Here is a 25,993-nt window from a genome sequence, read left to right as displayed (position 1 = left end):
TTATAATCATATGTTGGTGGTTTCTCAGATAGAGATTTGGTATGTACTGTTGAGAGAGAGAGAGAGAGAGAGAGAGAGAGAGAGAGAGAGAGAGAGAGAGAGAGAGAGAGAGAGAGAGAGAGAGAGAGAGAGAGAGAGAGAGAGAGAGAGAGAGAGAGAGAGAGAGAAGAGAGAGAGAGAGAGAGAGAGAGAGAGAGAGAGAGAGAGAGAGAGAGAGAGAGAGAGAGAGAGAGAGAGAGAGAGAGAGAGAGAGAGAGAGAGAGAGAGAGAGAGAGAGAGAGAGAGAGAGAGAGAGAGAGAGAGAGAGAGAGAGAGAGAGAGAGAGAGAGAGAGAGAGAGAGAGAGAGAGAGAGAGAGAGAGAGAGAGAGAGAGATGTCCTGTGTTGTTTGTGTGAAATTGTTTGTAAAATTCTGTTTCATTTGTTCCCAGGGGGAAGGGGAAGGCACCTAGGGAGTGCTTAGGCAAGAGGCCTGCGGGCATACATAACCCGTAGTATTTACTGTCTATACACACTAGGTAAGACATGGGCGGACCACCCCCTGTATTTTGGTTAGTGCACCAGGTGGTGCTAAGTTAGGTAAGTAGTGGTTTGGTAGGAGAGGGGGCTTTGACATTTACTTTCTTTGCTTTGGTTCCGTTCAGCCCCTTTTCCCCAAATTTACCGTGTGAAGGAATACATTTCCAGTAAATGGTAAATTCTCTGCCTCTGTCATCCTTACTCACACCTACAATCCCATACCTCTTTCACTCCACGGGGAATTGAGTTGTAGCAGGGTGTTGCATTCCCTCTTCCTAGAGGTGTGCGTGTAACACCCAACAATTTTTTCACCCACCGTGAAACCACAAATGGATCAGCCAAAAGGCAAGTGTTGTGTATTGATATTCTAGTTTTGTCCCTTTTTAGGGCACCTGTAACCCCCTTGCTTACCTAACGTTGAAATGCTTGGAATGTTCTTCCTGTGAAATGCATTACTCACTGCCCAAGTTAATTTCTACTCCAGTCTCATGTCCTGTCCTTATATTAGTTGTATAAGTAATACAGTGTGCTATACAACAGCATGAGTCCACTTTTTCCATAAACTTCACTCCTACTGTCAGACTCATCTTTTTCCTGATCCTCGGTGTGCATACCTCAGTCTCCAATAACTTCACCCTCATTCACTTCCATTTATCCTCCTGTCCTCAGCTCCCTCTGCTTACATTTTCTTCCATTCTTTAACAAACCATCTCCTTTTTTCCACCATTTTTATCTGACTCAAGATCAACCTCTTCTTCCCTCTCTCTTAGACCTCCACTCTCTCTCTTCTCCATTTTCCAAGTAATCATCTCCTTATGATAATACTGCACTACTCCTTCCAACCATCTTGTTCTTGCTTTCTCTAGGGACTCCATTTCCGCGGAGGCGTCCCGTATCGTCCTTTCTCTGTGAACTCAGTCATTCGCCTAGGAACAAGCGCAGCCTAGCTACGAGAGGTCATTCTCCGTTTTTCAAATCACCCTCCGCATCTCATTTTGAATTTAGTTTGAATATGATGACGATGTATTTTATTGACGTCACTAATCCATCTGACTGACATCTGCTAGACCAATAAACGCGACTTTGAAAAACCCATATCGACACTTGATCCCACCTACTCGGCTCACTTGCCTCCCATTGGAAACGACAGGATGTGCTATATTTTAATAGAACATCTTTGATATCGACGTCATTAGCTGCTGCATAGTCTTTTGTGGTAGCTAACAACAAACAAGTTCTATTTTTCAGCTAGCTAGCACGTTCCCTATTAATCTAGCTGAGCTAGATCAACATGAGTTTAGCATTTAGCAAAGAGCCCCGTAAAACGGCGGGGAACCGCATGTCTAAATTGTTAGATGCTGAAGAGGAAGATGAATTCTACAAGACCACATACGGTGGATTCAACGACGTAAGTAGCTAATTTGGCTAGCTGTCTTGGCAGATAGCTAGCTATTGCGTCGCAGTAGTGATCGGGAAACGAAGTTTAAAGTAATAATGTAGCTAGCGAACATTACACAGTACCCAGATCACAGGATTTGGAAGAGATGGCCCGCCCTCTAAATTCAGGGGGTTTCTAATTCAGCTGCAGTGTTTTCATTTCAAGGGACAGAGAATAGAGTAAGGACGTCAAACGTTTAGCCTGCGTCTGGATAAGACCCCCTGGTTAAATTGTGCTTAAGATCTTTCTTTTTTTTACGTCTAAGTGGTTTATGGACACTTTCCTAAGATTGAGTTGCACCCCCCATTTTGCTATCAGAACAGCCTCAATTCATTGGAGCATAGACTACAATGTGTGGAAAGCGTTCCACAGGAGGGATTCTGGCCCATATTGACTCATGCTCTCTTTCCACAGTAGTGTCAAGTTGGTTGGTGGACCATTTCTTGATACACATGGGAAACTATTGAGCAGTTGCAGTTCTTGACCCAAACCAGTGCACCTGGAACCTACTACATACCCGTTCAAACCAAGGCACTTAACATTTTATTTTACCCTTATTTTACCAGGTAAATTGACTGACAACACATTCTCATTTACAGCAACGACCTGGGAAATACAGGGGAGAGGAATGAGACAATTGGAAGCTGGTGGTAGTTAGGTGGCCGTGATGGTATGAGGGCCGGATTGAGAATTTAGCCAGGACACCAGGGTTAACACCCGTGCTCTTACGATAATTGCCATGGGATCTTTAGTGAAAGGGCTTAAAATGAACTGTTTTGTCCACCAGCCACTATGGCAGGTAGATAAAAAACATCTAATACTTGTTTTGCCATAAAAAAATAAAAAAAAAGTTAAACTTTATTTTTCTTTATTTAACTAGGCAAGTCAGTTAAGAAGAAATTCTTATTTACAATGACGGCCTACACCGGCCAAACCCGGACGACGCTGGGCCAATTGTGCGCCGCCCTATGGGACTCCCAATCACAGCCAGTTGTGATACAGCCTGGATTTGAACCAGGGTGTCTGTAGTGGTGCCTCAAGCACTGAGATGCAGTGCTTTAGACCTCTGCGCCACTCGGGAGCCCAAATGATATTAAAGAAACAGATGACCGTGCTTTATAATGTTTTTAAACAAGAAATGTATTAGTAAGAAGTAATGTGGTGTATTGCTCAATTTCATAAAAGTGTGTGACCAGAGTCTTTTAATCTAAATATTCAGCAGCTCCTTTAAGGGTGGAAGTTTACCGTGGTAATGGGGCCACTGGAGTCCTGTGGTATGTATCAAATGAAATGCTATTTGTCACGTGCCGAATACAGCAGGTGTAGCTTTTACAGTGAAGTGTGAGAGAGAGAGATTTGGGATCTGACTAGGATGTCTAATTTGAGTGTGCTGCTTCAACTTATAAAGTTCAAACAAAACAATGTAAATAGCCAAGAAACACGAGGACAGTCTCACTTTGTAGACTTTCGAGTAAATTAGACCAAATTTTAGGCTTGTGCCAAGCGCCTCAAAATGAATCTGTCAAGCACTTGGCTCATTGCACACAGCTCCCATGTCAGGCAGTGTTGCTGCGCTAGGTGAGATATGTATTTCTTTGTGTAATTAGCAGCTATGAAACAAAACAGCAGAAATACTTAAACAGCTACTGCAGCAGTTTTCTAACCAAAACTCGCACGTGCTCATACTTGATTTAGGACTATTTTTATTCTCAAATGTAATGCTCGCACTGTAGAGCCTTGCAAGTTGACCACCCGCCAATGTGGTGACCTTGAGTTGGTTAAAAATGGCGGGAAAAAGGGAGATGGTTTATTAAGAACAATGGTAGAAAGTATAAGCAGAGTGAGCTGAAGACAGGAGGAGAAATTTAAGTGATTGAAGGTGAAGTATCGGAGGTGGTAGGAATGGTGAAGTTCTCAGAGACCGAGGCTTGCACCGAGGGTTAGGATAAAGATGAGTCTGACAGGAGGGAAGTTTTTGGAAAAAGTGGACCCTTGCCTTTTGGCTGATCTATTTGTGGTTTCAGATTGGGTGAAAACAGAATTGGGTACTGTGGAATCGGTGAGGGTAACCAGAAGTGGTCTTGTGATAATTGTTTGTGTTTCAGCTGGTCAGAGGGAGAAGGCGCTCTGCGTTAAACGAATGGGGGCAAGAAATCTGAATTGTTTCACTCTCAAAAAAAGGGTGCCATTGAAAGGAGTGATTACTAGGGTAGCAGTAAATGTTAAAGTTGACCAACTGAAGGAGAAGATTCCCAGTGTTTGTGATGCTCGTCGTTCGGTGCAACGCAGACAGGGTGGCGTGAGTGGTGAAACAAAAGTCATTGTCTGTTCTTTTGAGTTTTGATGTTGAGTCTTCGCCCGGAAAAGTGATGTTAGGATATATAAGTTATCCTGTATGAGATTTTGTACCGAATACATTACGTTGTTACAGGTGTCAAGCTTATGGGCATGTGGCAGCAGTGTGTAGGAGGGGAGAAGTGTGCAGAAGGGCATGAGACAAAGGATTGTGTAGCATACGGGGAAGTAGTTGCCAGCCCATGGGGTTGGGGATCAGAAATGTCCCGTACGAGAGAGGCAGGTTGAGGTTTCCAGGGTTAGGGTTGTGCAGAAGTAATTTTCTGAGGAAGATGGGGGAGGGATCTGGAGAGGAGTGGTGTGAGTAGTAGATCTGTACCAGTACAGAAGGATAGGCCAAAAGGTGATATATGTTTCAGTAAGTTTGGATTTTTCAGCATTTGTAGGAATGGTTATCAACTGTACTGCAGGGATGGAATGTAAAATTGCAGAAATTGAGGTTGTGTTGGGAGCTGCAGAGAGGTATTTGGGTGTGCGAGACTTGACATCAGAAGAGTTACAGGGTGTATTAAGTGGTGATGTCCCATCCTTTCAGGTTGTTGGCATGAGGTAGGACTAAATAGATTTAAATAGTGGAGTAAGCTGGTTATTTTATTTATTTGTAGGGTAGTGTTAGATGGAATGGAATTTGTTTATTTATACTTTTTTTTTTTTTTCAAGCAAAGTATAATGGAGTTGTACTCCAGTCTAGTAGGTGGCGGTAATGCAACATATTTGATGCCAACCGCCATTAAACCTCACCGAAGAAGGTTCTGTAGTGCGGTCAAACCTGAAGAAGAAAAAGCATGTCGCACCATATCGACGTCATTAGCTGCATGCAAAGTCTTTTGTGATAGCTAACGTTAACTATAACTTGATTGTTAGCTTTCAACCAGCTAGCACGTTCCCTATTAATCTAGCTGTGTTAGTTCAACATGAGTTTAGCATTTAGTAAAGAGCCCCGTAAAACGGCGGGGAACCGCATGTCTAAGTTATTAGATGTTGAAGAAGATGAATTCTACAAAACAACATACGGCGGATTCAACGACGTAAGTAGCTAATTTAGCGTCGCAGTAGTGGTTGGGAAACGAAGTGTACTGTAAAAATGTAGTTAGCGAACAGTACCCAGATCTCTTCCAAATCCTGTGATGGTCAGCTCTCTAAATTCAGTGGTTTCTACTTTAGCTGCAGTGTTTTAATATCAAGGGACAGATAATAGAGTAGGGACGTCAAACGTTCAGCCTGCTGCTGCTCTGACCCCCTTGTTAAATTGTGCATAGGATCATTTCTTTCATCTCTAAGTGATTCAATTTAGTGAGGAATATGTAATTATTTAAACCTGCGTTTTTTTTCATTTACTATCATCTTAAATTAAGATGAAATTATTTGTACATTTCTGATTGTACAAATCTTGTATGAGAGAGAGATTTGGCATCTGTCTAGGATCTCTATGTTGACTCAAACTAAAGTTGAAACAACAATGGAAATAGCTAAGAAACACGTGGACAGTCTCACTTTGTAGACTTTTGAGTAAATTAGACCAACTTTTAGCCCTGTGCCAAGTTCCTCAAAATGAATCTATCAGCCCTTTACTCATTGCACACAGCTCCCATGCCAGGCAGTGTTGCTGCGCTAAGTAGGATATGTAATTTCTTTGTGCAATTAGCGGCTATGAAACAAAATAGCAAAAATTATATACTGCAGCATTTTCCTAACATGTGCCCATACTTGACTTATGGAGTATTTTTATTTGCAAATGTAATGCTCCCACTGTAGACCACCTGGTGAAATAGACATTCTTACCCACCAGTACCTAAATTGACCTGCATTTGGTGGGTGGCGTGCGTTAATTTTATGCCCTGTTTAGTGAACACAGAAAGTCAGGACACCTGTCTACCATTCCATCTGAAAGACAGCACTCTACACAGGGAAATGTACCCAATCACTGCCCTGGGGAATTGGGCTATATATTTTGTTAGACCAGAGGAAAGAGTGCCTCCTCCTGGCCCTCCAGTACCACTTACAGCAGCACCTGGTCTCCCATCCAGGGACTGACCAAGACCAACCCTGCTTAGCTTCAGAGGCAAGCCAGCAGTGGAATGCAGGGTGCTATGTTGCTCTGAATGGCACATACACAGTCCTTGTCTCAAGGCTTAACAATTCAGTCTCCTCCCCTTCATTTACACCGTTTGAAGTGGATTTACCAAGTGATATCAATAATGGATCATAGCTTTCACTTGGATTCACCTGGTCATATCTAAAGTGTCATCTAAAATAACCCTCATTTATAACACAGTTCTTATTTGATTAATGGTGGTCGGACCCATCTATGTGAAGCTAGCCACAATAGTGGACTTTGCGGTTAGCCTTCAGAATTAAAGTAGACTGTTGGAATGTTATGTAAAATCAGCAAAAGACAATCATTTGTTAATTTCACAAATCTGTTGAAATCACACTGGATGTATTAAACTTTAGAATTGCGTTGGGGGCATACTTATTTCACTGTACAGCCTTATCAATGACATGGGGTATCAGTCTACTCAGTGACACAGAGGACGTTAGCGTCATAGCTCTTATTGCGGGACTCTGAAACAACTGTGAATTGATCCACATTTTTTTGTCAACCTATGTGTATTGAACATTATTCCAGTGTAAAAACTATACTGTGTGGATGTTTTGGAGTCTAACTCTGAGGAGGACGTTGGGAAAAAATATATTTAGTATTGAGCAGACTGATACCCCATTTCATTGATCCCCAATCCTTAGGTAAAGCTTGTACAGTGCAATATGATTGTCAATACACACAATAGGCTGACTGGGGAGGGGATTTCACACAGTCACAGTCCCTCGATAAGAGCTACAACGCTAATATTTGCGTAAACTCTAAACAATTGTGTTCTGTGGGTGTCACAGAGTAAACTGATACCCCATTTCATTGCTTCACATTCCAACCTTGTTTATAACATTCTAAATAGTCTAAATATGGCATGATTCCACCAATTGTAACCTTCTGCATCACTTTCAAAGAGGTACTTTTATTTTGAAGGCAAACCGCAAATTCCGCTATTGTGCCTAATCCTTATTGTGGCAAGCTTCACAGTACATAGCCCGGTCTGGTCTAGCGTCACTAGACAGATGAAGCTAGCTGGCTGCTTATAACGTTAGCTCTGAAGTTCAATTTCAATAAGCGAACAACAAGTGGCTACCTAGCTAATTCTTACTCACAAGGATTCCTAAGTCATTGCTAAGAATAGTGAAAATGACTGCAGTTTCTACTGGTCATTGTTTTCAGGCTAGGTTGTATTGGTGCTAGCTAGGTACCAAGCTAAAGCTAGCTAGCTACCCCAGAAGTTGTGGTCAAACAAATAATGCTTCATTACCAACGCGGTATTGTATACACATCTTTCGTGGCCGGTATTTGCTTGTTTGCAGACTTTTTTGTACAGATTTTACAGTGCTACTGATAGTAGTGGTGGTGCTTGGCTTGCATGTGCAAATTCAGAACACACAGCATTCTATAATGGAACTGTGTTTGACGTGCCAAATTAAAAGCTAATGCGTCAAATAGTATCTTTTTTGACATGCAAAGACCCAAACGGTGTTCCATAGTATGTCGTGAAGCTAATGGCAGTGACGCTAGTACTGTGTACCTCCGGTAGGGCAACATCTGAAAAATAGCGTACTTGGTAATGTTAGTGTGTACCGGTGGTCGACTAGTCGCGAAAGCCAACATCACCCACGAGAGAAACGGTTGATTGTCAAGGGCAATGAATTCCATTATCTTGGTGTTAATGGATTTCGCCTTTGAGTTGTATCGCTGAAATTTTCTTACTCTTTGAAATGACTGCTCAATCCATACAGCAGACATTGTGGGATAGGTTAGGAATGCTGTGTTGCACGTGTAGTGCAACATTTTATGTGGCGTCATTACGTTATATAGGTATGCACGTCAGCATTGACATGTTTTGCACATCGGCGTTAAACTAGACATCGGGCCGATACCAATGTTGGCATTTTTGCTAATATCGTCCGATTCCGATATGTTCACCGATATATCGTGCATCCCTACTTGAAAGTATTAATTAAAATACTTATTTCCAACGTGGTCCTCGATGGAAAAAACAACACATATAATGATTCAAAGGCAAGACAAAATTACAAACAACCATGAATACATACATTTATATTGACATCCTAAAAAGTGGGACTATTCACTACACTTCTGCCTAACCTTAAAAATCAACCGTATTCATTTCACATTAAAACAATCTATTAATTCGTTTTACTGGGGGAGGTCAGGTAATGTAATTATGTGCACGAGCACAAAACGCCACATCTATAATGTTTGTCCTTTCCGAATCTACCATGTCAGTAATTTTTACATGTCAGGAGAGTAACAATTCCAGCCAGAATAACCTTCTGTTTTTTTGCGAACTCCAAGGTCCTCTGATAATGCTAGTCCCGTGCTAATCGGCATCCCTGTGTTTTTGAGATAAATGTGTGAGTTTGACAAGTGTTGCCCGCGGTTTGTGCAAGAAAACAATAACTGATTCGATAAATAAATTAAATGTTATTGCGGGTATAGCGAAATGCTTGTGTTTCTACCTCCGACAGTGCCGTAATATCTAACCATTTCACAACATATACCCAATACACACAAATCTAGGTAAAGGAATGGAATTCGGAATATATATTTATATTATATACAGTGGGGCAAAAAAGTATTTAGTCAGCCACCAATTGTGCAAGTTCTCCCACTTAAAAAGATGAGAGAGGCCTGTCATTTTCATCATAGGTACACTTCAACTATGACAGGCAAAATGAGAAAAAAAAATCCAGAAAATCACATTGTAGGATTTTTAATGAATTTATTTGCAAATTATGGTGGAAAATAAACTTTTGTTATTGACCAAATACTTATCTCAGTACTTTGTTATACCCTTTGTTGGCAATGACAGAGGTCAAACGTTTTCTGTAAGTCTTCACAAGGTTTTCACACACTGTTGCTGTTATTTTGGCCCATTCCTCCATGCAGATCTCCTCTAGAGCAGTGATGTTTTGGGGCTGTTGCTGGGCAACACGGACTTTCAACTCCCTCCAAAGATTTTCTATGGGGTTGAGATCTGGAGACTGGCTAGGCCACTCCAGGACCTTGAAATGCTTCTTACGAAGCCACTCCTTCGTTGCCCGGGCGGTGTGTTTGGGATCATTGTCATGCTGACAGACCCAGCCACGTTTCATCTTCAATGCCCTTGCTGATGGAAGGAGGTTTTCACTCAAAATCTCACAATACAGTGTGTTAGTGTGTTACTGATGGTAGGCTTTGTTACTTTGGTCCCAGCTCTCTGCAGGTCATTCACTAGGTCCCTCTGTGTGGTTCTGGGATTTTTGCTCACCGTTCTTGTGATCATTTTGACCCCACGGGGTGAGATCTTGCGTGGAGCCCCAGATCGAGGGAGATTATCAGTGGTCTTGTATGTCTTCCATTTCCTAATAATTGCTCCCACAGTTGATTTCTTCAAACCAAGCTGCTTACCTATTGCAGATTCAGTCTTCCCATTCTGGTGCAGGTCTACAATTTTGTTTCTGGTGTCCTTTGACAGCTCTTTGGTCTTGGCCATAGTGGAGTTTGGAGTGTGACTGTTTGAGGTTGTGGACAGGTGTCTTTTATACTGATAACAAGTTCAAACAGGTGCCATTAATACAGGTAACGAGTGGAGGACAGAGGAGCCTCTTAAAGAAGGTCTGTGAGAGCCAGACATCTTGCTTGTTTGTAGGTGACCAAATACTTATTTTCCACCATAATTTGCAAATAAATTCATTAAAAATCCTACAATGTGATTTTCTGGAGAAAAAAATTCTCGTTTTGTCTGCGCATGCTTTGAGGACGCAGCTAGGGATGCCATCTGGGCCGGCAGCCTTGCGAGGGTTAACGAGTTTAAATGTCTTACTCACGTCGGCCACAGAGAACAAGAGCCCGCAGTCCCACTGTTATCCTCAAAGCAGGCGAAGGTGTTCAGCTTATCCGGAAAGCAAGATTCCGGTGTGCATGACGTGGCTGGTTTTCCTTTTGTATTCCGGGGTTGTCCATAGTCCCTGCCACATATGTCTCGTGAAGAACAGAATAGCATACTCTGAGTTGTCCTTATTTTAGGTCCTGATCTAGCGATGCCATATGGCTGTGTGCTACACTCATTTAGCAGACAAGATTTGCTTAGAATTCCGTGGCATTATGTTATAGAATGGCGAATACAATTGAACAAAGCTGATTAAAATAGAAAGGATATTTTCTCCAAATAATTGTGTTGAACGCTTAACAAATATGTACTCTTATATGCTTAATTTAGTTATTTATGTAACTTTAGTTGGGCTATATGTTTAGATTTTTTATTCATTCTACGGCTGCATGATTTGAAAAAAGTTACATGAAAGGCATGAGATAAGCAATGTAAAATGTACTGTTTCCGTAAAATGTATATAGGTTCAGAAATTTTGTGAAACAGCACAGATAAAAATATATGGTAAATAGAAATCAAACTGTATGGACATCAGACATAGATGAGAGGTTGAGGGTAGAGTAAAGGGCAGGACTAAAAACAAACAAAATATAACTATTGTAAAATGGATAGGCTTCTACATACATTTTACAGACAGTGTTGTTCATTAGTTTAGAAAAATATATATTTTAGAATGTATATACACTACCGTTCAAAAGTTTGGGGTCACTTAGAAATGTCCTTTTTTTTAAATAAAAGCACATTTTTGTCCACTTAAAATAACATCAAATTGATCAGCAATACAGTGTAGACATTGTTGTAAATGACTATTGTAGCTGGAAACAGCTGATTTATAAAAAATTAATTGAATATCTACATAGGCGTACAGAGGCCCATTATCAGCAACCATCACTCCTGTGTTCCAATGGCACGTTGTGTTAGCTAATCCAAGTTTATCATTTTAAAAGGTTAATTGATAATTAGAAAACCCTTTTGCAATTATGTTAGCACAGCTGAAAACTGTTGTTCTGATTTAAGAAGCAATAAAACTGGCCTTCTTTAGACTAGTTGAGTATCTGGAGCATCAGCATTTGTGGGTTCGATTACAGGCTCAAAATGGCCAGAAACGAATACTCTTCTGAAACTTGTCAGTCTATTCTTGTTCTGAGAAATGAAGGCTATTCCATGTGAGAAATTGCTAAGAAACTGAAGATCTCGTACAGCGCTGTGTACTACTCCCTTCACAGAACAGCGCAAACTGGCTCTAACCAGAATAGAAAGAGTGTGAGGCCCCGGTGCACAACTGAGCAAGTGGACAAGTATATTAGTGTCTAGTTTGAGAAACAGACGCCTCACAAGTCCTCAACTGGCAGCTTCATTAAATAGTACCCGCAAAACAACAGTCTCAACCAGTCTTCCATAATTTGGAATTATGGAATTTGTTGTGGAAGAATGGTGTCTCATCCCTCCATTAGAGTTCCAGACACTTGTAGAATCTATGAAGTCAACGGACAGATTTTTTTAGGTACACCCGTCTTGTAGTCTGTGCCTCCAGAACAGCCTTAATTCTTTGGGCATGGATTCTACAAGTCGGAAACATTCTACAGGGATGTTGGTTCATGCTGACATGATGGTACACCGCTGCCACCAGCCTGTAACGTTGAGAACAGGCAGAATGGGCTCATTCTGCTTATGCCAAATTCTGACTCCCATCACTATGACGCAACAGGAACCGGGATTCATCAAACCAGGCAATGTTTGTCTTCTCAATTGTCCAGTGATGGTGATCGCGTGCCCAATGGAGCCGTTTCTTCTTTTTTGTTGTTGATAGGTGTGGAACCTGGTGTGGTCATCTGCTGCAATAGCCCATCCGTGACAAGGATCGACGAGTAGTGCGTTCCGAGATGCCTTTTGTGGCCCACCTGTTGGCTTGCACGATTCTTGCCATCCTCCTTCGACAATCTGTTTTCGCCCACAAGACTGCCACTGACTGGATGTTTTTTGTTTGTCGCACCATTCTTGGTAAACCCTAGACACTGTCGTGCAAGAAAAGCCCAGGAGGGCAGCCGTTTCTGAGATTCTGGATCCGGCGCGCCTGGCACCGACAATCATATCACGCTCAAAGTCGCTTAGGTCACTCTTTTTGCCAATTCTAACGTTAATTCTAACAGTAACTGAATGCCTGGATGCCTGTCTGCCTGCTGTGTATATAGCAAGCCACGCCCATGTGACTCACTGTCTGTAGGAGGTATCTATTTTCATGAACAGGGTGGTGTACCTTTATAAACTGCCGTGTGTGTGATTATTTGTATTTATTTTTGTCGAACGAACAGCTGACTGAATGACCACAATGCAGCAGCACACAGGCCAGGAACATCTAACCCTGGCAATTTGTCTGCTAAACTCATGGTTACACACTCAATGGCTGACTGGTATTGTGATGCAATAATTTCCATGGTACTATAGAATGTTCATTCAAATGATAACTGATTTAGCTCATATTTTTTGTAATGTGAATCAAATCTTAGCACATTTTACTTCCTGTTTTGCTGCTATGGGTACCTCAATAATTCTATATTATCAGTGCGCTGGAGAGGTTCCAACCAACGTAATGCACCAAGTACACATGTCGATCAGGAGCTCTCCCAGGCCAGTCTTGTTCTCTTATATACTGCAGACAAGTTATATTTGCATGATTTAGCTTATTCGTCATTCATAATTAATTCATCATTAACGTTTGCTTCATTCATGTGACCGACCAGTACCTCATGAAGCTTCTTCTCTCTAAGCGGAGACGTTGAAACTGAGATATCTTTCATTCTCAAATCAAGGGTCTGGGCGTACTGATAGTGAGGATTCGTTCAATATCTGCAATCAGTCACTTGCATGAACACAGAAATTGGTTATTAGAAAAGCACAAACATTTTCCATCACACCATCATTGACGTGAATGGGGAAGCCCATTCTATTTCTATAACAGATGCCGTCAGGGGGGATAAAAATGCTATTCGAAAGGTTATTACGGTGACCGGGGTCATTTTGCTGGCCAATTACATCATCCAAAATTCTATGACCAACAAAGTGTCCTAATAGGTAGGGCTGTGGCGACGTTTCCTTTTATATCACCAATTATTTCTGGTTTTATCAACGTTAGCCAACTAACACACACCCCCCCCCCCGTCGAGTCCTGCACAGTTTGTGTGCGTCCTTGTTTGTGTTCCTTGGAGTTTTAGCTGTTAGGAATAGCTAATAGCTTCAAACGGTCAAAAGTTCGAGCCAAATTTGTAGGAGCGAAACAGAAACCGCTCTTTGTCCCCACCGCGGATATCGAAGCTTACTCGCGTAGATGTGGTTCTTTAAACTAAGCGGTGACCCCATTTTCAAATCGGGAAACTTTGTGTTTGTGAACCCTAATATGGGAAACGCTGAAGTAGAGAAATAAAGAGATTGGCGGATTTTACTTGTTTTATCACTAGCTTCTTTTTTGAAACCTTAATTTGTGAAGCTTACATATGCCTGTGTTTGTGATGTTATTGATTGCAGGAATCCATACTTTTTGATGATAAATGCATTACAGGTGACCTTTGCTAAAACGCATATCAGAGAATTAGGCTAATTGAGTTCCAAACCAGATCTTTTGTCCAATCAAATGTGTTTAATTGTTGAGATGGCGCTTCATGTTTGGTTGTGATGCAAGGCAGCCGTATACAGATCTGATGCGAATTTTGGTGGAGACCTCATTATTCATTTATCGTAACGTATGGATTACAGCAACCAATTACAGCAACATTTAGCTACAAAGGACAGATGTGAGTATACAGCAAACTTCAAAATTGACTTTCCTTAGACTACAGAATGATTTAAAGCACTTAGGCCGAATGCAGGGGTGTCAAACTAATTTTGCGCTGGGGGCTGCATTCGGTCTTCAACGATGTCCGGAAGGTCGCACTGAAAATGTGTTTGATGTCCTTGCTGTCAATATGTGCAACAAAAAAAAGTCCTCTATCCATAATTTTTTTTACATTTGTGATGCTCCCTGACTGTGTAATGATTGTTAGCAGCCTGGACAGTCAAGAAAATATATGAATATAGGTCCATTATTGTTTCGATTTGGTTTTAGTCGTTTTAAATTATATTGAGTTTGTGTCCCCCCCACCATTTTAAAGTATATTGAGTTCGCCCAATTATTAAAAAAATAAAAAATAATGGATCAGTTTTAAAATCAAATTGGCCTGTATCTTGGACTCTTCACTGTGTAGTCTTATGAGTAGGTACATCGCTGGCTCACATTTTCACACCACACAAAGTATTATTAGAACAGACATTCCCATTCAAGTCAGTGTTCTGTGGGGACGGTGTTGTAGGGGCTACTAGCATTGAGTGAGTGATATATTTCTCTCTTGAGCTTTTTTCTACTAGCTGGCGTGCATAAAGATGGCGGCTTCAATGCAGTTACTTGTTTGCTAACTTTGCCGTATTGTAGCTTGCCCTTTGGATATCTCTGTTTTTGTATCTGCATTAGCAGAGTATACACCGGCAATTTTTATAAAGTAGACTATTGCTTTATGGGTTTATTTGGTCCATGTAAATAAAACATTTATTTGGCCATTCGCTATCGACCATTATTAATATGTATGTTTGATTTGGACTCTCCCTCAAGGAATCAGGAGATGATGAGTACAGAGGGGAGCACTCGGACACAGAGGACGAGGTCGACAGTGACTTTGACATAGATGAGGGTGACGAGCCCGATAGTGACCAGGAGGATGATGCGCCTCGCAGGAAGAGTCGAGTTGTCACCAAAGCTTATAAGGTAACTTAATGCACTTGCATCCTCACTACTTCTACCCAACAACCACAATGTGCACCCCTGGGGGACCGCGAACATAGGCGATCAACCACTAGACTCCAACTAAAAGTTAATACCGGGTCATTCCATATTGAATTAATCACCCTTTTTGATTTTAACAAAAATTCCCATGCACATTTACCCATGAGAGAAATGGTTATAATCAGGGCCACGTGTATGCCTAACAGACCGTGGCAAACACATTGATAGAACATCGTCTTGGCACAACTCGCGTATGACCATCCATTCAAGAGCAGAAGGTGCTCAAAGTTAACCCATATTGGACCCCCTACCATGCGACATTGATGTGCATCATTTGATTTTGGTATCGTTTTTAGAGCCGACCTCACTTAGTCGACTGGTCGATTGTTTGGTCGATAGGCTATTGGTCGACCGAGAATTATTTTAGTTGAGCAGTAGCAAAAGAAAAACTAAATATCATTGTGTACAAGACACCTGTCTGATGCGCGCCTGACTGTGTGGACTGATCCATTGTGGAGGCTGTGGGGATGTCACAGTCCATCAGTCTAAGACATTGAAATGATATATGGTTATATTACATACAGAGCATTCGGGAGGTATTCAGACCTCTTCACTTTTTACACATTTTGTTATGTTAGAGCCTTATTCTAAAATGTATTAAATGTTTTCCTCATCAATCTACACACAATGACATGGCGAAAACAGGTTTTTATTTTAGCAAATGTATTAATACATTTTAAAAAGTATCACATTTACAGAAGTATTCAGACCCTTTACTCAGTAATTTGTTGAAGCACCTTTGGCAGCGATTACAGCCTCGAGTCTTCTTGAGTATGGCGCTACAAGCTTGGCGCACCTGTATTTGGGGAGTTTCTCCCATTTCTTATTTGCAGATCCTCTCAAGCTCTGTCAGGTTGTCGCTGCACAACTATTTTCAGGTCTCTCCAGAGATGTTCGATCGGGTTCAAGTCCGGGCTCTGGCTGGGCCACTCAAGGACATTGAGATTTGTCCCGAAGCCACACCTTCGTTGTCTTCGCTGTTTGCTTAGGGTCGTCCTATTGGAAGGTAACCTTCGCCCCAGTCTGAGGTCCTGAGCGCTAGTTTAGAAAGAATTCTAAAAACCTGTTTTCACGTTGTCATTATAGGGAAGTAGATTGATGAGGAAAATGTTTTATTTAATCAATTTTAGAATAAGGCTGTAACGTAACAAAATGTGGAAAAGGTGAAAGGGACTGAATATTTTCCAAATGCACTGTATATGGAAAAATACACGTTTTACTATTTGGTCCAAAAGAACAGACTCTTGGTCGACCAAGTTTTTTTCTTTGTCGGAGACGGCCCTAATCGTTTTAGATAATGCCATTTATGAAAATTTATCAAAGTATGAACTTTAATAAATCATGTGGGTTTTGCATGTTTTTTTCATACCGTATGCAAATTTCCCACGCACATGTTGGTTGTTTTATTCCAAGGAACCTCTGAAGGTGACCAAGCCTAAACCAAAGAGGCCCTCGGAGGAGCTGAAGAAGACGGAGAAAGTCAAAATGGAGAGGAGGGTGCCGCTGGAGTTTCAGGACTTTGGAGAGAGTAAGAGGCCTCTATCTATACGGGCTCTATTTTCAGCAAAACAACTTACTGCCCAAACGCAAGTGGGTTTACAGTATTGGCTGTGGTATTTTCCTACCATAACGTAAGGATTGGCAATTTTATCAATATAACATTAGCAAGCTTACACTGAGGTGGGAGGGTGGCATTATCTGAGATGTGTCCTTTAAAATGCCCATACGCCCAAGGAAAATTGCACATTTCATTGAATATCTCACGTTTAAACGGAATTCTCTGTAAACAAACATGGGCGTTGCAGATATGCATGGTGGAAAGAGTCAATTAAAATAGCTACGTCTAGGCTATCTCTCTTGTTGGAAAGCCTGTTTCTGATGACGTGGTAGGAATGTAATTTTGAGACCAAATTATGAATCATTTTGAGCAAACATTTTGGGACACAGTAGCGATGTGTCATTTCTCAAATACCAGCAACAATCACAATTTAGTTTTTACTGTCAGAAGTTACTTAGTGAGCTAAAGTAGTCGTCAACTCCTAGTGCTGATACACACACGCACAGCCTTCCTCATAACTGGAGTCAAATTCTGGTGTCACCACCTGCACCATAGCTGGATCTACACAACCGATGTCTCAGAGATATTTATATATGGTATCGTTTTATATATACAGTGGGGAGAACAAGTATTTGATACACTGCCGATTTTGCAGGTTTTCCTACTTACAAAGCATGTAGAGGTCTGTCATTTTTATCATAGGTACACTTTTACATTTACATTACATTTAAGTCATTTAGCAGACGCTCTTATCCAGAGCGACTTACAAATTGGTGCATTCACCTTATGATATCCAGTGGAACAACCACTTTACAATAGTGCATCTAACTCTTTTAAGGGGGGGGGGGGGGTTAGAAGGATTACTTTATCCTATCCTAGGTATTCCTTAAAGAGGTGGGGTTTCAGGTGTCTCCGGAAGGTGGTGATTGACACTTCAACTGTGAGAGACGGAATCTAAAACAAAAATCCAGAAAATCACATTGTATGATTTTTAAGTAAATAATTAAGTAGTTACCAGCAACAATAGTCATGTATAACATTAACCACGTCTACACTGTATTTCTGATCAATTTGATGTTATTTTAATGGATTTAAAAATAATAATAAACTTTTCTTTCAAAAACAAGGACATTTCTAAGTGACCCCAAACTTTTGAACGGTAGTGTGTGTGTATATATCTTTCTCAGTGCATTCGGAAAGTATTCAGACCCCTTGACTTTTTCCAAATTTTATTACATTAAAGCCTTATTATAAAATTGATTAAATTTAATATTTTCTTCATCAATCTACACACAATACACCATAATCACAAAGCAAAAACAGTTTTTTTCCTAATTTTTGCAAATGTATTCAAATAAAAATTCAGTCCCTTTGCTATGAGACTCGAAATTGAGCTCCGGTGCATCTTTTTTCCATTGATCAACCTTGATGTTTCTACGACTTGATTGGAGTCCACCTGTGGTTAATCCAATTGATTGGACATGATTTGGAAAGGCACACACCTGTCTATATAAGGTCCCACAGTTTACAGTGCATGTCAGAGCATAATCCAAGCCATGATGTTGAAGAAATTGAAAGAAGTTTGGAACCGCCAACACTCTTCCTAGAGCTGGCCGCCCGGCAAAAGTGAGCAATCATGGGAGAACGGCCTTGGTCAGGGAGGTGACCAAGAACCTGATGGTCACTGACAGATCTCCAGAGTTCCTCTGTGGAGATGGGAGAACCTTCCAGAAGGACAACCATCTCTGCAGCACTCCACCAATCAGGCCTTTATTGTAGAGTGGCCAGACAGAAGCCACTCCTCAGTAAAAGGCACATGACAGCCCGCTTGGAGTTTGCCAAAAGGCACATAAAGGACTCTGACCATGAGAAACAATATTCTCTGGTCTGATGAAACCACAATTGAACTTGTTGACCTGAATGCCAAGCGTCACGTCTGGAGGAAACCTGGCACCATCCCTATGGTGAAGCATGGTAGTGGTAGCATCATGCTGTGGGGATGTTTTTCAGCGACTGGGAGACTAGTTAGGATCGTGGGGAAAGATGAACGGGACAAAGTACTGATAGATTCTTGATGAATACTTGCTCCAGAGCGCTCAGGACCTGACTGGGGTGACGGTTCACCTTCCATCAGGACAGCAACCCTAAGCACACAGTCACGACAACGCAGGAGTGGCTTCGGGACAAGCCTCAATGTCCTTGAATGGCCCAGCCAGAGCCCGGACTTGAACCTGATTGAATATCTCTGGAGAGACCTGAAAATAGCTGTGCAACGACGCTCCCCATCCAACCTGACAGAGCCGGAGAGGATTTGCAGAGAAGAATGGCAGAAACTCCCCAAATACAGATGTGCCAAACTTGTAGCGTCCTACCCAAGAAGACTCAAGGCTGTAATCGCTGCCAAAGGTGCTTCAACAAAGTACTAAGTAAAAGGGTCTGAATACTTATGTAAATGTGATATTTCCATATTTTTTTTAATTACACATTAGCAAAAATGTCTAAAAAACAGTTTTTAATTGTTGGCAGTATTACCATATGGCCCAACGCCTTACAAACAGTCCAGTCCAACTCGTATTACAAAAGTATCCCTTTCTGAAAAATGTGCCAACATTACATTTTGTGAAAATAGTCAAATATGTAAGAACACATAGTATGAAAAGGTACAGGGCACACTCGGTACAAATGACTCATAGAATGGAACATAACTTGGTGGAACTTGCAACTGGGTTATGGGGATCACAGAATTCCATCCAGGAGGGAACTACCAATTAATTATACGCCTGAGCAACAGTCCAGCACTGCTGTGGGCAGTAAATCATTAACGTTGGCTTAATGCCCACTCAAACCCCAAAAGAATAAGCCATTTGACTACGTTAAAAGGGAGATACCGACCCACAAGCTTACACATGCTGTCACAGAAGCGATTAATGGCAAAGATAGGAGGTGCGTCCTCTACCTTTTTTTTGACTCTGTGATTTTGCCAATATTGTCAAATCTAATGCAGACACGTATTGGGTAATTGACTAATTTAATAATGTTAAATTGTATTTTGAGTGGAACATCCCTGTAAGCCTTGTCACTGACTGGCAACTTCCCCAGCTCGGAAGTCTGTGCGCCAGTCGACCAGCGAGCATACGCGGAAGACCAACCTGCGACTGCAAGAAAGACAGGATGCCCCACGACGGCGGAGGGGAGCCCACCACGACCGGCCCCTGACCCAGGAAGAGTTGCTGGCTGAGGCCAAAATAACTGCTGAGCTCAACCTCCGATCCCTAGGTAAGACTAAAGGGGGAATCTAAATGGTCAAGAGTTGACCCGTTAATTCCCAATAACGACGACGTGGTTCAAGTTCAATTAAGTTTACTGATTCATAACATCACCGTCCACATAGGCACAGTGAAACAGTAACAAGAAATTGTGCAAAAATACAAGGGAGTGCACACCATAATTGTAGGTGTTTAAACTACCTGAATAGTAATTACAGACATATAGTGGAACTTGAATATACAAGTTAACAGCTCATGTTACCTGAATGGATTACAATGGGTTCCTATTAATCCCTATTACATGGTTTGATATTAATGACGTTGGTGGGAAATAAACTCTCTAAAAATATATTTAAAATGGAGGTTTAAGGACAAAAGCAGGGAAGGGAAAAATGGATGTCTCAGAATGAGACGGAGCGGAGATTTGTCCACGCACAAAGCCGTGAATGGGTCTCTTGCCCATCCAGAATAATTGACAGAAAAAATACCTAGCGCTAAAAGATATGACACATGGCACTGCATACTGAACAATGTGAGAAAATATGTCCAGAGCTTGGCCAGGGTTGTGTTAATTGGACCATTTCTGTATGTTCTTATTTTAAAGAGAACTACGAGCGTCTTGAGGCTGACAAGAAAAAACAGGTCCATAAGAAGCGGCGATTTGAGGGCCCCACCATCCGCTACCACTCTGTCCTCATGCCCCTGGTGCCCCACTCCATCTTAAAAGAGGAGAACGTGGATGTAGAAGGGTAAGGAGACACATTTTTAGGGGTTGGGAACATGTTGTTTTGCTGAATATATGCATTTGAGTTTCAGATTATAATTTTTTACAAGAATGTAGCAATGCTATTGGAAACAGATCGTTAAAAGCCTTCTAGTTTCTGGATAAATGCAGGGCCGGCGGCAAAATGAATCGGTTGGACAGGCATTTGATTTCCATTAGACCGGCATGTTTTTTTTTTTCAAAGGTGTTGTCCTAAAGACAGGCGGTCATTGTCATGTGGTTAATCATAAAAATCAGAATTGAAAATGATACAAATCTGAAAATTCTAATTCAACTAAGGCGAGAGCACCAGCCTTTGCCATATGGACACATTGATAGCCTACACTGTGATCCATTGGCGGCTAAAGAAATCTGCTCATGGAACTCCGAGATAGCCAATGCAGCAGTCTTCAACTAAATAAAATGCATATGCCTAAAGCCGACAAATAAAAACACAACCTGGTGAAAATGTTCCAGTAACATGTTTGAAGCAGACCACCATAGTCCCTGTGCCCAAGAACACTACGGTAGCCTGCCGAAATGACTATCGGCCTGTAGCACTCACGTCTGTAGCCATGAAGTGCTTTGAAAGGCTGGTCATGGCTCGCATCAACGCCATCATCCCAGAAACCCGAGACCGACTCCAATTCGCGTACCGCCCCAACAGATCCACAGATGATGCAATCTCTATTGCACTCCACACTGCCCTTTCCCACCTGGACAAAAGGAACACCTACGTGAGACTGCTATTCGTTGACTACAGCTCAGTGTTCAACACCATAGTACCCTCAAATCAAAGTTTATTTGTCACGTGCGCCATTTTCACAACAAGTGAAATGCTATCTTACAGGCTCTGACCAAAAGTGCAAAAAAGGTGTTAGGTGAGCAATGGGTAAGTAAAGAAATAAAACAACAGTAAAATGACAGGCTATATACAGTAGCGAGGCTATAAAAGTAGCGAGGCTACATACAGACACAGGTTAGTCAGGCGGATTGAGGTAGTATGTACATGTAGATATGGTTAAAGTGACTGCATATATGAAGAACAGAGTAGCAGTAGCGTAAATAAGGGGGTGGTGGGTGGCGGGACACAATGCAGATAGCCCGGTTAGCCAATGTGCGGGAGCACTGGTTGGTCGGCCCAATTGAGGTAGTATGTACATTAATGTATAGTTAGTGACTATGCATATATGATAAACGAAGAGTAGCAGCAGCGTAAAAAGAGGGTTTGGGGGAGAGCACACAATGCAAATAGTCCAGGTAGCCATTTGATTACCTGTAAAAACTGTTAAATGCCTTTTTGTCCTAGACTTGGCACTCCGGCACCGTTTGTCATGCGGTAGTAGAGAGAAGAGTCTATGACTGGGGCTGCTGGGGTCTGACTATTTTTAGGGCCTTCCTCTGACACCGCCTGGTGTAGAGGTCCTGGATGGCAGGCAGCTTAGCCCCAGTTATGTACTGGGCCGTACGCATTACCCTCTGTAGTGCCTTGCGGTCAGAGGCCGAGCAATTGCCATACCAGGCAGTGATGCAACCAGTCAGGATGCTCTCGATGTTGCAGCTGTAGAACCTTTTGAGGATCTCAGGACCCATGCCAAATCTTTTTAGTTTCCTGAGGGGGAATAGGCTTTGTCGTGCCCTCTTCACGACTGTCTTGGTGTGTTTGGACCATTCTAGTTTGTTGTTGATGTGGACACCAAGGAACTTGAAGCTCTCAACCTGCTCCACTACAGCCCCGTCGATGAGAATGGGGGCGTGCTCGGTCCTCCTTTTCCTGTAGTCCATATGTCCCCATTACCAGTAAAACATAATCAAAACCTTTTTCTTTCACTTACTTGCTGTGCTGTTTCGTTGTTAATTTGTTCAGACGTTTCATTCTCAACCAAGATTTCTATAGAATGCCGTTTGGGTGTCAAGAAAGATACATGTCAAATAACACTTTAACGTGTCAAATAACACTATTTGACAAATCAGGACCTGAATATGACTGCACCTCACACAATTGAACATGTTCATAATTTTTTTACATGGTTATTACACTATCACATCAATTCATCAATACATATGCTATGATCCTGGTGAAGTTGTCTCACGCACCTACAGTGCTGGTCATAAAAAAAGGCTAGCTAGCTCATGGATGCAAACTGACAATCTAGGTTTCATCATCTACGGTTCTTATTTGATTAATGGTGATCAGACCCATCTATGTGAAGCTAGCCGCAATAAGGTTTAGCCACAATAGTGGACTTTGCGGTTAGCCTTCAAAATAAAAGTATGGCATAATTCTATTTGTATTAATTTGCATCAATGTCAATGACATACTTTTATTTTGAAGGCAAACCGCGAATTCCACTATTGTGGCTAACTTCACAACACATAACCCGGTCCGATCGAGCGTCACTAGCCAGATGAAGCTAGCTGGCTGCTTATAACGTGAGCTTTGGGCAACAGGGTGAAGTGGCTAGCAAGCTATTTAGTTTTCATGAAGTTCAATTTCAATAGGCGAACAAGTGGCAACCTAGCTAATACTTAATCACAAGAATTCCTAAATCATTGCTAAGAATAATGAAAATGACTGACTGCAGCTTCTATTGGTTGTTGTTTTCAGCCTGGTTGTATTGGTGCTAGCTAGGTAGCAAGCTAAAGCTAGCTACCCCAGAAGTTGCGGTTGAACAAATTATGCTTTATTACCAACGCTTTATTGTGAACACATCGTTCGTGGCCGGTGTTTACTTGTTTGCAGACTTTTTTGTACAGCTTTGACAGTGCTACTGTATCTTTTTTGATACGCAAAGACCCAAATGGCATTCAATAGTATATGTTGTGAAACTAATAGCAGTGATGCTATTACTGTGTAACTCTGGTAGGACAACATCTGACAAATAGCGCACTTGGTAGTGTGTACCAGTCCTCAACCAGTCGGCGAAAGCCAACATCACCCATGACAGAGAGTGGTTGATTGTCAAAGGCAATGAATTCCATTATCTTGGCGTTAATGGATTTCGCCTTTGAGTTGTCTCGCTGAAATGTTCTTACTCTTTCAAATGACTGCTCGACTTGTTGACTGCTCGATCAACACAGCAGACATTGTGGGCTAGGTTAGGAATGCTGTGTTGCACGTGTAGTTCAACATTTTACGTGGCGTGATGTACCTATGTTATATAGGTATGCACAGTAGCTTTGACATCAGTTTTTACCATCAGTGTCAAACTAGACATCGGCCAATACCGATGGTGGCATTTTTAGCTAATATTGACCGATTCCGATATGTTCACCGATTTATATCGTGCATCCCTAGTTATTTTTCTTAATTTACATTTTTTATTCTATTAATTTTTTACTTCAGTTTATTTTAGTAAATACTTTAACTTATTTTTCTTAACTACGTTGTTGGTTTTAATATATATATATATATAATAAGAATTTGTTCTTAACTGACTTGCCTAGTTAAATAAAGGTCAAATAAAAACACGCAGACAGGATGCAGCAGCCGTCTTGCTGAAATCAAGTACTATTTGAATGTGAAAGTAATATTGGATGCATTTTCTGTATCGTTTTTGTCTCGTTGTTTAAGCCCAAGTAGCCACTAGTCTAGGCTACTTGGCAATGGCCACAGTGTAGACCTGGAGTAGAGTACAGCATTGTTTTCAATAAAGCTATTATTGCCCTCTGTCGGTAGTCTGTTTCATTACATATTTAACCTTTATTTAGCCAGGGAGTCTATGTACCACTAACTAAAGTGTTTGTATTTGTTTATTTAAAGGTTAGACCAGGACACACCGCTGCTCGTTGCTCCTGTGGCACCAAGTCCAGTGCCTTCCCAGCAACCCTTGGGAGGTCTTTGCTCCCGCACTTACATCACCTTTAGCGACGAGGAGGCCTTTGACGCTGCCTTCCCCCAGGCTGTGCGGACCGGCTCCCAGCCCCCCACCCAGGAAGTCTGTCCTGTCACCCACAAGGCTGCATTATACAGAGACCCAGTTACAGACATCCCCTATGCCAACACACGAGCCTTTCGCATTATTCGCGAAGCCTACCGCAAATATGTGGCAGCTCATGGATTCCCCAACTCTGCTGGGGGTTTCTCTGTGGTTGATGCCTCAGGTTCCAGGAGTGCACGCCAGAAAATGGTCAAGCAGAGCACAGTTGCAAGGTAGAGGCTTCTATTCTCTCAGAAGTCATGTCCTCCTTCAATTTAGAGCCCCACATCTGTTCAAAGATTTAAATCTACAGTGGGATTCATCTTTCAGCAAAATGGCAGCCCCAGTACTTGTTTTGGTGTACAGCTGAAGCATAGGGCTATGGAAATTCTTGTTTGTAAACATTGGAATAATAGAATTTACATTTGGGATAAAGCGGTGCTTTCCAACCCTGTTCCTGCAGAGCTACTCTCCTGTAGGTATGTGAATAAAATGTTCAATAAATTTCCTTTAACATCCTGGTCCCTTTTTTTTGCCTGGAGCTAAGGAGGCGCAAGTGTCAAACGCAGGTTAGTTTGCAATTTCGTCATGGAAAAACAGGCGCACTGGCATTTTACAGACCTAACACCAGGTTTGGCAATTTACCTGTGGGACCAGTGGCAATATTTGAAGTGTGTCCTTAAAACGAGTAAAATGGTGACAATTTCATGCAGTGCTAATGGGAAGTTTTAAGACCCACAAAAAGCAGGTCTTAACGGTAAACGCAGTTGGTAATGGCATGGATTTTGAGAGCGGGAGCACAGCCTATCCAGTCATGACGCACAGTTCTCATGGAAGGAGAGATCTCATATTTAGAAACATAAAAAAGCACTCTGTTTCCTCCCCGCATTTCATTGAACTTGATTAAAAACCAAGCACACCCTACCCTCTCCTTAATAGCAGAATCTCATAGGTGTGTATTTTTATGCTGGCCTTTAGCCAAGTAGCCTATGAATAAAGGGAGTTTTAAATGGTCTACTGAGATTGCTTTGAAATATCTTGGAGTTTTTTTCCCTCGTGCTTTTTCATTCTTCACAATTCACATAGCTGCATTTCACTTGTTCAAGTAGGTTATCCATCCCCATTTTCAAAGACATACTCCTCCAAACTATTCAGTCCTCCATATCAACTGCTGATTTCTTTTGAGGATCTACAATTTACAGTTGGCCTAGCACCTATATCAGTGTGAATGCTATAGCCTATGTTTAACAATGTATTTCCATATCGAAGCAACGCAATTAGAATTATGTGGACTGCAAACATGTTCAAC

The 25,993-nt window shown here is 41.7% G+C and overlaps 1 protein-coding gene across 2 annotated transcripts; it reads left to right on the top strand.

Moving 5' to 3' along the window:
* Positions 1-1,640: 1,640 nt before the first annotated feature.
* vps72a (vacuolar protein sorting 72 homolog a) lies at positions 1,641-25,202 on the top strand. Of its 2 annotated transcripts, none has more exons than XM_071367289.1 (6): positions 1,641-1,926; positions 14,947-15,099; positions 16,591-16,705; positions 19,835-20,011; positions 20,606-20,750; positions 24,528-25,202. In XM_071367289.1, exons 1-6 carry the CDS (start codon positions 1,810-1,812, stop codon positions 24,919-24,921), a joined length of 1,101 nt encoding a protein of 366 aa, XP_071223390.1. In that variant the 5' UTR covers positions 1,641-1,809; the 3' UTR covers positions 24,922-25,202. The 2 variants fall into 2 exon arrangements, with proteins under 2 accessions (XP_071223390.1, XP_071223391.1); XM_071367290.1 differs by lacking the exon at positions 1,641-1,926 and adding an exon at positions 4,696-5,339.
* The last annotated feature ends 791 nt before the right edge of the window (positions 25,203-25,993 follow it).

This window comes from Salvelinus alpinus, chromosome 26, assembly GCF_045679555.1.
Source record: "Salvelinus alpinus chromosome 26, SLU_Salpinus.1, whole genome shotgun sequence".
NCBI classification, from domain to species: Eukaryota; Metazoa; Chordata; class Actinopteri; order Salmoniformes; family Salmonidae; genus Salvelinus; species Salvelinus alpinus.
This window is presented reverse-complemented; position numbering and strand designations above follow the sequence as displayed.